Source organism: Hemicordylus capensis, chromosome 5, assembly GCF_027244095.1.
Source record: "Hemicordylus capensis ecotype Gifberg chromosome 5, rHemCap1.1.pri, whole genome shotgun sequence".
NCBI lineage: Eukaryota > Metazoa > Chordata > Lepidosauria > Squamata > Cordylidae > Hemicordylus > Hemicordylus capensis.
The window spans coordinates 57,959,869-57,974,526 of NC_069661.1; the positions used below are offsets into that span (position 1 = coordinate 57,959,869).

General features: G+C 42.5%; 1 protein-coding gene across 3 annotated transcripts in view; it reads right to left on the minus strand.

Moving 5' to 3' along the window:
- Nucleotides 1-14,658, minus strand: part of MGAT4D (MGAT4 family member D) — a 98,482-nt gene that overhangs the window by 14,669 nt on the left and 69,155 nt on the right. For all 3 annotated transcript variants that reach the window (XM_053254921.1, XM_053254920.1, XM_053254922.1), the window contains exons 5-10: nucleotides 13,458-13,504; nucleotides 12,477-12,590; nucleotides 11,571-11,646; nucleotides 8,603-8,717; nucleotides 5,549-5,679; nucleotides 2,442-2,549 (exon numbers count right to left, since the gene is read on the minus strand). In XM_053254921.1, coding sequence (XP_053110896.1) covers nucleotides 2,442-2,549; nucleotides 5,549-5,679; nucleotides 8,603-8,717; nucleotides 11,571-11,646; nucleotides 12,477-12,590; nucleotides 13,458-13,504 — 591 coding nt within the window. The remainder of the gene's footprint in view (nucleotides 1-2,441; nucleotides 2,550-5,548; nucleotides 5,680-8,602; nucleotides 8,718-11,570; nucleotides 11,647-12,476; nucleotides 12,591-13,457; nucleotides 13,505-14,658) is intronic.

Below are 14,658 nucleotides of genomic sequence, written 5' to 3' on the forward strand. Positions count from 1 at the left end.
TCCTCGAACACTCTGTAAATCAAAACAGTGGTAATCACTAATGAGAAAAGATACCGCTCAAGTTCAGGTGATCTGTCCATGCAGATTACTGGGGCACCAGTTGAGTGGCAAAATGCTGCCCTCCTGCCACTGCAACATTCAGAAATCTCGAGAATGAGGGGGGAAGTGGGAGATGTAGTGGACTGGCACTTCCTCTGGGTAGTTATTTTACTAACAGGCAAACAAGCAAGCAATCAAGCATCCCCCTGCCTTTGCTCTTGTTCTGCGACTTTAAGCAAAGCCTCTTGCTAGCTCCCTTATCTTTTTCTTACTCTCTCACTTTTCTTGAGGGCAAAAGAGGGTGGGGGGGATGTTATTGGTTCCAAATAAAACAAGGCATTTTAACTGAAATTATGAATTGGACAACTTCAAACGTATCCCGTTTGTCATTTATGCAGAAATATTTGTCCACTGGAAAATTAGTGAGCTCTCGGTATGGCCAAATACATTGTGGCATTTCTGGGTGGTATGGAATGTGTGTGTGCAGGTGCTACCTGCAGACAGACATGCAAGACTCCAACCCCTCCCGCTTCAGTTGATTTTCTTAGCCTAGTCCTGCATGGAGTGAGAAGGAGAGGACTGAGATTGCAAGGAGGGAGAAGTGGAGGCAATACTGAGAGGAAAATGGATGGAGCTACTGAGGGGTAGGGATGTGCACAAGCCAGTTTGGCGCCTCCTCTGGGAAGCACTGAACTGTTTGATTAGGCGGGGAGCGGCTTCCTTAAAAAGCAGGTAAGGAGCTCCTTACCTACTTGTCCCCACCCCAACGCTTTTCCACTGGTGGCGCCTGCTCTCCAACCAGCTGTGCAGGGCTGCAGCGCTGTTCCCTGCAGCCACTCTGCAGCATTGGCAAACACATGGCCAGCATGTATGTGTGCCGGCCATTTCTGTGATCATCAACACCATGCTGACCACGCAGATGGCCGGTACGTGTGCATGCCGACACCGTGCGTAGGCTGCAGGAAACAGCGCTGCAGCCTCACGTGGCCAGTTGGAGAGCACGCACTGCCAGCAGAAAAGCAGTAGGGCGTGGACAAGCAGGTAAGGAGCTCCTTACCTGCTTTTTTAAGGGAACTGCTCCTTGCCCCGCCGGCGAGTGCACGAACAGGTTGTGCACATCCCTACTGAGGGGAAGAAGAGCCATGGCAACTTTAGAGAGAGAGAGGGCATTGCTACTTTCCACACTGACACCACAATTAACCATGCCAGGCCTCTCAGAGGCCAATTGTGCAGGCGCGGTGGCATCCAAAATGGCCACCACGCCATTTGAAACTGGCCGAATGGGCCAGAGGCAGTGATAACGGAGGCTGACGGAGGGAGGGGGAACCTCTGTGGACCCCCCGCCTCCTCAAGGAACTCCCTCGAAGGGGGTAAGTGACTTAACTTTTTTAAAACCAAAAAAACTCACGAACCCCGCCCCCGGACTGAACTGGGTGTGGGGGTCGAGCAGGTGCCAGACCAAACTGGCCCAGTCAGGTTCAAACTCGAACCGAACTGGGCCAGCCAGTTCCGTGCACATCCCTAGCAGGAGGGGACAGAAATTCCGTTTCACAGGTGGGACATAGAAAGCTGCCATATACCAAGTCAGATGATCGGTCCATTTATCTCAGTATTGTCTACACCAGAGCAGCTCAACTCCAGCCCTCCAGCCGTTTTTGGACCACAACTCCCATAATTCCCAGCCACAGTGGCCAACAGCCAGGGTGATGGGAGCTGTAGGCTAACATCTGCAGGAGGACCAGTTGAGGAGCCCTGGTCTACACAGACTGACAGTAGCTTCTCCACGGTTGCAGGCAGGAATTTCTCTCAGCCCTATCTTGGAATGGCCAGGGAGGGAACTTGGAACCTTCTGCATGCACGCATGCAAATGTTCTTCCCAGAGTGGCTCCATCCACTAAGCAGAATATCTTAGAGTGCTCACATGTAGTATCCCATTCAAATACAAACCAGGGCAGACCCTGCTTAGCAAAGGGGACAAGTCATTTTTGCTACCACTAGACTAGCTGCAAGTGAAACACTGCTCAAAATTTTTTGTATCCATCCCAGGATATAGAAACCAGGAGGGATCATCTATTACTAGGCAAGAGAAAAAGGCGAGGAATAAAGTAAGGAGACAAGAAAAGATGGAGACAAAGATCAGACTAGCAGTATCACTAGGGAACTGCAACTTTTGCTGGCAGAGTAGTGGACTAGGCTTGGCATCTGCTGACCAAATCTTTACATTGACTCTCTGGTGTGTACTAACAGTTGCTGACCAGGGCTCCATTACTTATTTTCTCTTCTCTTTGAACTGAGTGCCAGTCCTACGAGAACTCTAACAAATTTATTTGCTTTCAGTATTCACCTGTACAATTTCAATTCATGGATTGAGAGGAAGAAGCAAATCAAAAGGGAAATCTTACTTTCAAATTCTGTATTTTTCCAGCCAAAGAGGAATGAATTCCTACATGCTGAAAGAGAGATGGCTTATAACGGATGCGCAAATAGGCCTTTTGCTTTTCACAGTGTTGCTGGAAAGGAAACCATTTTGTATTATAATGAGCAGAGATAGCCACAATCAGCTGCATTCAAGTTTCATTAAATATTTATAACATTGTATTGTAAACTAAAGTCAGTCACATGTGAACATACTATTTATGGGATGGTCTGGAAGATATGGGGCCAATTCACACATAACGCCAAACTTCAGGTAGGTGTACTTGAGGTTAAGTGCTGAAAGCTGAAAATGGAGCTGCATACGATCCAATAAGTAAGGTTTCATTGCTTCTGCCTACTGCCTAGAGTCATCCCTCCCTCTTCCTACTCCTCCCAGGCTCAGTCCCACTTGTGGTGCAGCTTGCATGGCCAAATTGCGGGCATGGCATCAGTGTGTCACTCACACAGCAACCATTGGCTATAATGTGAGCAAGGCATGCTCATTGTGCTCAGACTCACTTGTACCTTCTCATCATCAGGCGGCTACCTCTGGAAGGGCAAAGGCAAACTAACCTTTTCCTTTTCTCCCAACCATTACACAGCTCCAAGGCTGAAACTGTTTCCCCCCATGTATGAAGCAAGAAGCTGGCCCATGTATGAAGCCTGGCCAACTATCCTTCAAAATACTGGTTAAAAAGTAGAACCCAGAAAAATATGAAGAAAGCTTCAAATACCCTCATTCTGGCTGGGGGCAGGGGGATTCAATCTCCTGCACTGCGTAATTTCCAACCAGCTCTCCCTCAGTCCCACAACCCCCCACTCCCTCAGAACCCACCCACTTTAAAGGTGCCTCTTTGTCCAGTTAGCAGGGAATATCAAGCAAGCAAGCAGATGAGACCTTTTCACCCTCCCCTGTGTCCTTAAACCCATTTCTGGTTCTGTGACTATAAATGAGGATAATCTAGGAATGCAGCATGCTGCAGTGAAAGGAAGGGTGAGGTGATCAGTCACTGGGCAGCAGAAGGCAGAGCATTCACTCTGAGAAACAGCCAGCAAGAGACGCAGGCTGTGACGGAGGCCTAGAGCTGATGCATTTCAGAGCTGCTCTGAGCCTCCCTCTCTGTGGTTGCAGGAAGAGCTTCAGCATTAATCCAGGTTACAGTGTGCCACATTCAAATGACACAATGTGGCTAGTGAACCTGCAGTTTCATCAGCCTAACCAAATTGAAGCCGGTGGATCAAACTGAGAATTCAATACACTAATGAAACCACAGTTGAGAAGAAATCTCACATTCAAACAGACAGAAATGCTGATCTCGGATACATTTAACTGTGGTTTGGTGTTATGTCCAAATCGGGCCACTATCTGACTCACTGCTTGATCATGAGGCAGCCCCACATATTCACATGGGGCCTGGCAGGCGTGGAAGGAGGCCAGTGGTGGCCCAGGCTCAACCTGCCACCATGGCCCCCTTAGCCCCACCCCCTGCATCAGCGTCTGACATCAAATGCAGGGAGCAGTTAGCCACACACCTAGCATTTGACATTAAATGTGGGGTGTGAGGTGTGGCCCCTGTGTGGCAGTGGCCTGGATCTTTTGAACCTGTTTGCTTAATGGTGGTTCCACCTCTAGGGCCTGAAATGTCGAAACTGCCCAAAGTGCACTGTTTAAATGCTCATGGATGGACAGAACAATGAATGCTCTTCATGTACAAGAAAATCATGTAGTTAGGCAGCCAGTCTGACAGTCTGAACTTGCTCCATATTGCATTGCACTTATGGCACTGAAACCTCTGACACTGATTGGCTGAGCTGGTGTGACAATACAGTGTAGTCAGCCAGATGTGGACTCCAGCCAAGGAGCCTATTCCTGCCACTCTTGGGCCCCTTACTAGGCAGATGGGAAGGCTACCAGCCTGTTCAACAGCAGCAGACAGCCTCGTCCACAGCAGTGTTCTAATATGGCCTGGCTGTTGGAATTGGTCTCCATAGGAAGGGTGGGGCAAGCAGAGAGAGGAAGGCTGCGGATCATGGAAGGGCCTGCCATCATGGTTATGGCATTTCCTTATGCAGATAGACTGTCACTGTAACTGTGAGCAGCAAGGTTGAGGGAGGGAGCGACATGCTGGGACAGGACTTCCAACCCACTACTCCACTGTAACCGTGTAGGCCCTGATTTCTTTAAAAATGTCTGAAAAGGGCTCTAGAATGAACTGGCTAAGTACAAATCAAGCAACTCTAATCCTTGCTAAGTGAGTGAAGATGCATCTTTCAAAGTGCGATGATCTTCTGTTAAGCAGGGGAGAGCAGATGTCCCTGTTCAAACCCAGCACAGCATCTGTCCAGTGACTGTTGCTGGTGTTTCTTGTGTTTCTTTTTAGACAGTGGGCACTTTGGGGAGCCATATTATTATTATTATTATTATTCTATGTAAAGTGCTTTGAGAACATTTCATTGAAAAGCAGTATAACAATAGTATTTACTATTACTATTATTATGAGGTCAAAAGTTCAGAATTCAGATAGTCTTGCAAAGGCCTGACAGTCTTGCAGAGATGTATCTATCATATTTTAGTAATATGAATTGTATAGCACCTTGTACAATATATACTGCAGTTTCTCTCATGAAAGTTATAGAACATTTGAACCCAGAAATGATGGATGGCAAATTCCAGTTGTGTAAATGTAACCTTGGTGTGTGGTCCTCAGGAACATATTCCTGGCAACAAAAAGGTCTTTTGCAAGGAGAGGAGCTAAAACTGCCTTCCCATCCTTCTCCCTGCATGCTGTGCTGTGCTATGAGGCAAACCACACTCGCAGCTAGTTTTTAGGCTCTTTGCAAGGGCGGTGCTCTTGCTCAACCCTCATAAGGTTGTGTGTTGTGTCATCTGATATAAACAGGTATCATGTTCTTAATTGCCCCTGAGTCTACTTCCACTTTAGTTCCCACAGTGTTGACCCTGGTCGAAAAAAGAGGGGATTACATAAGTATCCTACAAAAACGCTTTCTTTTTTCTACCAAAAGTAATCATTTTTAAATGGATTTACTTTCCCCAAAATGCTACTTACTAGCTGTTAATAAATGTAATACTTACTGCGTCTTTTTCTGGATTGCAAACTTTAACCCAAAGTAAGTGATCTAGAAGCCAGTCAATCGGCTTATCTTTGTAGAACATTAAAAAAAATTCTACTATCAATGGTATGTCTCTGCATCGGAATAATTTTCCTGAAAATAATTTTTATTACAGGGGATAAGTCACAACTTTACTTACAGCACAGAGTAAATCACAACACAATTATCAGTTTTACTTAATGAAAACTATATACCTTGCCTAAACTAGGAACAAAAGCCATGATCCTTTACTAGCACTACTAGTGAAGCATGTGCATGAATCCTTCTGCAGTACTTCCCATAGAAGCTGGGGTCAATTTTAGCAGAACAATTTAGATGATAGTGCAGCTGCACTCCGGTGCTTTATTACTTCTGACCTCATTTCCTGTTTCATTATTTGGCATTTCCTCTTCTGCTGCATTATGCATTATGATGCCGAAGGCCTGGCACAGCAGAAGAAGTGCTCTTCGTTTCAGTGGCATCAATAGAAGCTTCCCTCCTAGAGTTAAAATTAGCTTTGTGGGTACAATTTTCATTGGGACTGTAGTGCAGAAAGATTTCCTTCCCTGAATACTGTAGTCCCAATCCTGATAATGCCATGTTGTTCCAGAGGTCCCCCTAACCCTCAAGAAAAGTTTTGCAGGGGTTCCAGGCTGCAGTGGGAAGGAGGCAGCAGGAAAACTGTGCTGTTCAAGCAGAACTTCATTTGCTGTCCTTTGGATCCTGCCCTATATGTTTTCCAGTCATTGTGCTATCGTATTGTTCAGACATACTAACACTGTTTAAAGCAGAACTTCAAATCTGGGATCAGTTTTGTTGAGCATGGTCACAATCCAACACATACTTAGATGCACTTAAGCCCAGTGGACTGAGACCTTTATGGGCTATGCTAGACTAACATTAACAGGCAACGGACCTAATTCAGTTTCTGAATGGCTTTAGCATTGATAAGAGAATAAAGTTTACAGAATTGAAAGTAAGAAACATTAGCAAGCTAATTTCTATTGACCACTTCTAATATTTAATAGATGCAATGCACTCTTGAAAATATGTTGTCATACGTTGACTGACTGACTGATTGATAAAGTTAAGAATATCAGCCACCAAATATAAAATATTTTTAAATGCAACATAGAATGGCCATCCCACTGCATCCCATGATTGATTGATTATTTATTTAGCATATTTATTGACCACCTGACTTCCATAGACTTGAGGCAGTTTACATAAATTAAAACAACAATGAAAACAAGAGGGGGGAAGAGGGAAAACACACACATTAAAAACTAAAAGCCAGGCAAAATAAATAAGTTTTCAAAAGCTTCTTAAAGGACAGAAGGGAGGTGGCATTATGAATCTCAGGAGGCAGAGGGTTCCATAAGGAGTGAGCTGCAATAGAGAAGGCCTTCCCATGAGCCTGGGCCCCACGTACCTCCCCTGGGCCTGGAACTCTGAGAAGGCCCACCTGAGACAACCTCACAGGGCAGGTCAAAGTTGGATGGGAGAGGCGGTCCTGAAGGTACACAGGTGCCAATCTCTGAAGGGTTTTATAGGTGATAACCAGCACTCTGAATGCACATTATTAAAACACTATACACATTTTAAAGTTGAACTTTCTATTCTATGTAAGGAGCCATTTTATTTTTTAAAATATTCACTCTTTGGTTTAAACTATTTTCCAACCAACTATTGCAAGTTGTTTAAGGATTTTATGTCTTTTGTATATAATAGTTCCACTCTATTACACCTACTTTCTTTCATATATTGTACATATTCTGCATCACATTCTAGAGTACACAGTTGCTCCAGCACAGATACTTTACTTACTTACTACATCTGGTTATCTCCCCCACTTCCCACTAGCACTAAATGTCAAGAAACCAGGACTTGCATGGCCAGGGGCCCAGTGACCTGAATGCACAGACAGACAGACAGACAGACAGACAGATAGACAGATAGATAGATAGATAGATAGATAGATAGATAGATAGATAGATAGATAGATAGATAGATAGATAGTATCAATGTTGAAAAGCCTTTGGAGGGAAATCTAAGCTCTTGCCCCTGAAGTTGAAGTCTCCATCTCATGTCATGAACCCTATGATCAGGATATTTCCAAGAAAACTGGGATGGAAATCTTAATATTTCTATACATAAATGTAATCTATCTCTAAATGTATACTAGAAGGAATGCATTAAGATACTTCAGATTCAGGCGCGGCTCGTGAACTCTCCTCCGGTGGGGGGCAGCGGGTGGCGGGCGGCTTCTTTAAGGTAAACAGAGCCGGTGCTCCGTGCTGCCCAGCAGCCCCCGCGGCGGGGAATCGCCTTTGCCACTCACCTGGCCGCTGGCGGGGGCTCGCCTCAGCGGGAGCCAGGTGAGTGGCGGAGGCGATTCCCCGCCGCAGGGGCTGCTGGGTGGCACAGAGCACCGGCTCTGTTTACCTTAAAGAAGCCGTCCGCCCCCCGCCCCCCGAGGCGCGTTCACGAGCTGCACCTGTTCAGATTATGCTGTTTTAAAGAGATGGCGGAATAATAACTGAGGACTGACAGCAAAGCAATCAGCACTGGGAACTGTACCATTCATAGACAGAGGGGTTGTTGACATGAGCAGCCCTACCTAGGGCCACTCATGCGGCGTGCTGGGATGAAGCCCAGTTCTGGCGCTGCTCCTCTGGGTAGCCCAGGATTTTTACCTGGGCTTTTACTGAGGTAAGAGGGGTGGGGGGGTGCACCACACACACAGCATAGTGTACTGTGGGCTTTATGGAAGCCAGGCATCCTCCTCTTGCTGCACAGCTCACTGAAGTGGTGATTGTGTGGCTGCATGGTGTGGTAAGAAGAAAACTAACAGCCGATCATATGGGGAAGGTAAGAACGTGATTGCATTCCCCACCCGACCATGATTATGGTCATTTGAACGATCTTAGAATGTGGCATATACTTTGTCAAACAATGAATTAAAATACATTTATGTAAGCAGTGTAATCTTCTCTCTTGCTTGAACTTGTAGAATCAATACTGCTGCTATTCTTACCAATAAACCCAAGTTGAGAAAATTCAAGAATCATCCATTCCTTTGATTCCTGCTGTACGGCAAAGTTTTTTATATCCTGTACGTATGAAGGCTTGGCTATAATGTCATCTTCTAGCTGGAAAAAAAGTCTTTTTCAGTACATCTATAGCTCACAAAACCCTTAAGAGGCACAAAAGACAGCAAGAAGAAATATAAAATGATAATAGGGCACCAAAATAAAGCCCCTTTTGTTTTCCATAAACAAATTAACAGAAATGAACTCATAGAAGGGACATTAATTATAGTGGGAAATTGACAGAATTACATGAAACCTGGACAGAGAAGCTTAAATAGATGCAATCAAAGGAATATTGTCCATGAGGAGATTCAAATGACATAAAAACCAAAGATTTAAGCATTACTATTTTTCCTCCTTAAGAAGTAGACGCATGCAACTATTATACAGTTCTCTCATTGAAATTGTTTTTATTACCTTTATCAACTTGACTTGACTTGCCCAACACCTCTTGGATGAATGTGAAATTAAAAAATTCATTTCCCTTTCCTCTGCTACCATGTATTGGGGTTTTATTTTTATTTTTTTAAATGCAAGTTAATTGTGTCAAATAAGAACACCATCTTGTGAGGCAGTGTGAGTGCCAAGATAGCTAGTGAAGTGAAACAGGACTCCCAATAAATGTTCCTGACATTTTGGCATGAGTTCTGAATCAAGATGCTAAAAGCTGCTGTAGCTTTTTTTTTTTTTTTTAATGTTTTCATTCCAGCACCCCTGAGTATTGATAAAAAGCAATTTCTAACAACTACTGAAACAGAGCTTCTCAAAGATGCTTTCAGCAATGCATAATTATCTCAGGATGAAACAAGCCTAAATGGACAGAGAGAATAATTACAATTCACCCCAGGTGAAGAGGGATTTGACTGCTTGTTCATATGGCTCCCATATAACACCATTATCTGTTCCCTAGTATGACTAAAAGTCTCTCAAGGGAATGCCATGGACTGAAGAAAACTTGAATGGCTACACTGAAAATATTGACACAACTTTCTCTACACCTCCCTCAGCCTTTTATTAACAAAGACATTGCTCTGTTAAAAAAGAAGAAAGATTTGTAGCTGTCCATAGAAAAGAACAAGAGGCAGACAATAGGGTTAATTTCCTTAAACTGCCATAGACAACTACAAGGAAAGAAGAGCCAGTGTGGTGTAGTGGTTAGAGTGCTGGTCTAGGACCGGGGAGACCCGAGTTCAAATCCCCATTCAGCCATGATACTTGCTGGTTGACTCTGGGCCAGTCACTTCTCTCTCAGCCTAACCTACTTCACAGGGTTGTTGTGAAAGAGAAACTTAAGTATGTAGTACACCGCTTTGGGCTCCTTGGAGGTAGAGCAGGATATAAAATGTAAAAAATAAATTAAATAAAGCAGAAACTAGTTGGCCCGTTTCTGTGCGACCTGTGTAAGGAGGGATTCTCATAGGTGTGAGCTGTCATTTGGCACATGTCACAGATCAAAAGAATGTGTAGCATACAAATTGCACTCCCCTGCCACTTCTTTCCCCAAGACAAACCATACGAAGTGAACTTGTTATATGGGCATCTGTTTACTCACTAATGCAGTCTAGAACAGATGTGTTAACTTATCTTTCATTTTTGCCTGGGCTTTAACAAGTCAGGGATTTGACTGCATATTTATCCGGAACTCCATACTCTCTTGCTCACACACCATTCCTGTCTGTTCATGCCCATTTTTGTCACCATCTTGATTTCATTTGACAGCTGTTGCTTTATTATAGTCCCTATTCATATTTTAGTGTGAAACTTCCTCAACCTTTTAGAGGGAAATGCAACTTTTTTGTTTGCCTGTTGCTAACATTTTGGCTTTTCCTACTGCTTTTTGCTTTAGTCAGGGCCTCTTTTCATGAATCTATTGGCAGATGACAGCCACAGTGATTAGCTAGCCAATGCTGTGTTGCCACATGCTGAGCTAGCATGTGTGAATGCTGATACCATGAGCAGAAGTCAGTAAGGACTGGTATTTGCTTTCCCTCAAAATCATAGCTTTTTGGGTTTGTATGAATTCTAACATCAAGCAATGGGAGTTGAATTTTATAGCAAAGTAATAAATTACAAAGTGATAATTCTCCGGTATACTTTCATAATACAGTCTGGGTAATTTTTTGTCCTGGTTGAAAATCCACTCATATTGCAGTCATCACGTACACTACTTGCATAACTTGAGCAATGTGGTTGGAATTTCCACATGACTGCATGCTACTATGCTGCTCCAGTCATCTTTGCAAATCAGAAACTATGTACAAGGAAATATGATATGGCTACTCCTAGCCCAGCTACCTTCCTTGGACGGCAATGCTACCAACACGGTAACCACATCTTATATCCTTCCCATATGTATTTCCATGGTTCAAATGTTACCAGGACAGTGTGGGATATGACATGGAACCAGCAATTACACTGCTCAGACAGTGCAAGAACCGGCCCTAAATATGTCCCATTATAAGCATGGAACACACATCAAAGGAAATATGTTTAGGATGGAGTTGTAAGAGCCATGATTAGCTTAAGATCTGTGGTCCATTAAACATGCTACTCCATCAAGTATCACATTCCAATGAAAGGTGCATGGCCAAAGACAGATATGTCTATTGGGTTAAAGAGTGATCAGCTTCCTCATTAACTATCTATCTTGCAGTACAATCAGTGGGACACACTTAATTCCACAGTGTGTTTAAGACTAGGGTCTGTCAACAACAAAATAAAACCATTCTGACAAATCAAATAATAGATAATTCTGAGATGTGTATATGAAAGAATACAGAGGTTTAGGCCTACCGATTACAGAAACACAAGACAAGATGTTAGAACAAGTGAGAGAAATTGATATTCTGATTCTAGAGGTAAAAATCAGCACAGTTTGATGAATGTACCTATGTACATAGCAAGTGAACATACCTGTAAATAAAATGTTCCTTTTGGTTTGGCATACAGCATTAAGAAGCTATAATCCAGATTCTGTTTTGTTCTCCACCTAAATACAAGCAGCAAGTTCTGTTTTTTAAAAAGAGTTTATGTTTATACTTTTTATGCTTGTTCTCTAGACAAACCCACTCTTATCTGAACTCATTTCAATAAGGTTTTCAGCTGGGGTTCAAGAAAGAGACCACCTTGATGGCCCTGATGGATTATCTTCATCAGGAGAGAGCAGGTGGGGAACATGTTGATTCTTCTAGATTCAACAGCAGGTTTTAATATTGTCAGCCATGATATCCCTCTGGACTGACTACATGAGAGACACTGATGCAGGTCACGATAAACCATGTTTAGTGCTATGTGAATGAGCCTACGGTTGTCCATGGGCTTCCTTGTATATGAGGAAAGTGAAACCTTCCACTTTAAGAACAAACTGCAGCTCCTGTTACGCACCAACTCGAGAAACAGAGCTGGGCTCCTAGAGAACGTGGCTTGAGAGGGAATCCCTTAATGCACTGTGCTGCTTACGCGCGGTGTATTTTGAGATTCCTGGAGGTCGGGGCTCATTTTCCTGGACTCCAGAGGTCTGCACTGCTCTGAGCAGAGTGGATTGTGTAGGCTTGCAAGCCGCGCTCCTCACTCACAGAACAACCAATCAGCTGGTCGTTAGCTTCCCCACTGCCTCCCCCTGCCCCCCCTCCCCAGAAACAGCTGTGTGCACAATCTTAAGGTTTTGCTGTGGCATTAATTTCTCATTTTATTGTAATGGACGTAACTTTGAGGGCATATTTAGTAAGTGAAATACATATTTTAAATTAAACAAACATTGTAAATTTAAAATGTTTAGTAAAGCGCAATCTGAGAAACTTCTCACATCAGCTGTCCTACCTTACTCTGTTCGCAGAGTCACCAAATGTTTCCCTGAGATTGGAGAACTTGGGATAATAAGAAGCAGGGGGAGAAATGACTTCCAGAACTCCAGAGAGTATATCATTTGGAAAACTAGAGAAAGAAAAACCAAACACAGTATTATTTTAAAGCAAATTTTTGTAAAAAGGCACAGATTGCACACAGGATCAAGAGCTTATTTATACAGAACCTATGTAAAAGTTGTTTTAAAGGTTCCCAACTAACACAGTTCAAACCATTATACTGCAGAAGCAGAAACTTTGTTTCCTCCCCGTAAGAGATCTCTCTCTCTATACACAGTAGAAATATATGTAGATATAGATATTAAAAAGCTTGGTTGCTCTTAACCTGTTTTTCACAAAAGGTGTGTGTGTGTGTGTGTGTGTGTGTGTGTGTAGTGCAACCTAGACCTTAACTGCATTTCATAAGAACAACCTGAACAAAGGCTCAGTCATACTTGAATTCATTCTTTCAAAATCCACTTTTTCCATACTGATTAGCAACAGAAAGAAATGGCTTGCTTTATTACATTAAAGCAGGAGGTTATCAAGAACAAAACAAAAAATTCCCAGTCCCTAAAAGAAGTTAGAACTATTGCTCCAACTAATCAAACAAAAGCATTTAGAAATGTCTAGATATCAGCAAAGATTGCTACTTACTTTAAGGCATTAAGGTAATTAAATGCAGTACTATATGTACACATGCGTTTTTTGGGAAGTAGTCTCAAGTTCAAACTAAGTTACAGATATTCAAAGATTATAAATACAAATTAGAGCCACAAGGAAGTAGGATTTAGCTAAACTTACCAAGACAATTTTCCAGCCTGATTATATATTAATATATAGTTTATTATTATTTAATCCATGTTCATTGATCAGTAAACATTTACTTGCATAACATTTTTAAATTGAATGGTTTGTTTTTAAGTAGTCATACATTATCGCATTATGAGAGACTTACTTGCTTCTAATGCTTTCTGCAATGCTGTTAACATAATCTGTGTCCACCTAAAAAGAGTAATGAAAAAATCAACACTTTTGCTATTTTCTGTATTTGAAAACTGCTGGATGCAAGTTTAGGAATCTGTATGTTAATTCATTTTCTTTGTTTCCTCCCCAACAATTAACACAGCAAAAGTAACTTATTGCCTGTGGGCTTCACAGGGGCATCTGGTGGGCTACTATATGAAACAGGTTGCTGGACCAGATGGGCCTTGGGCCTGATCCAGCAGGATTGTTCCTCTGTTGTTGTTATTATATGAATGTCAAAAATTATATAGAAAGCAACTGCTTCACTTATTTTACATCACAATTATGGATTAATCAGTATACATTTTCCACATACTGCTGCAAGTGGGGTTATCTTTTTAATGAAAGGCGGTATATAAATGCAAAATAAATAAATAAATAAAGTGTAAAAAGTACTGCTTTTGACAAATCTGTCTATAGTTCCTGACAGTAATAAATTACATCCTCCTGATTTGTTTTCTGTAATATGAGGGCATCCAAGTTAATCATAAAAAGTCTCAAACTTTATTTCCCCTCTGACTTACTGGTGAGAAAATTCACCCAAGCAAAGTTTCCTAGCTTCAAGGCATCCATTAAAGAATTTACAACAATTTATTCCCAGTGTTGCAAACTGCTGGTATTTATGTGAACAATTACAACCATGGACTTAGGGCACATTCCCACGATATAGTCACGCAGGGGACATTGATGGCATCACATTCCACTACCAATTTTAAAGCTTGTTGTGATAACATCCCATATCTCTGTTACCATTACACAGTTATGTCAACAGGCATACGCTGATAGTCCGTAATTAAAATGGCAGACCAGTAGTAGTGATAATGTATGACTGCACTCAGCACAAAGCCTGAACTCTCACCTGAATCTTTAGATATTTTAGAGCAGGGTTTCCAACCTTTTTAAACAAGTGGTGTTGATAATGTATGACTGCAGTCAGCACCAGGGCCTGAAATCTTGCCGAAGTTGTAGACCTTTAGAGTAATTGCACAATATGCCCAGAGTAACTTGTGCTGTATATACAGCCATATAACTACTGATGTTTTGGAAATACTATCCTCTAGCTTTGTGATCAAAGATATGACAGAGTATGTCCTGCCTCATAAAATACCAGTTAGTCAGGCTTTGTCTGTGCT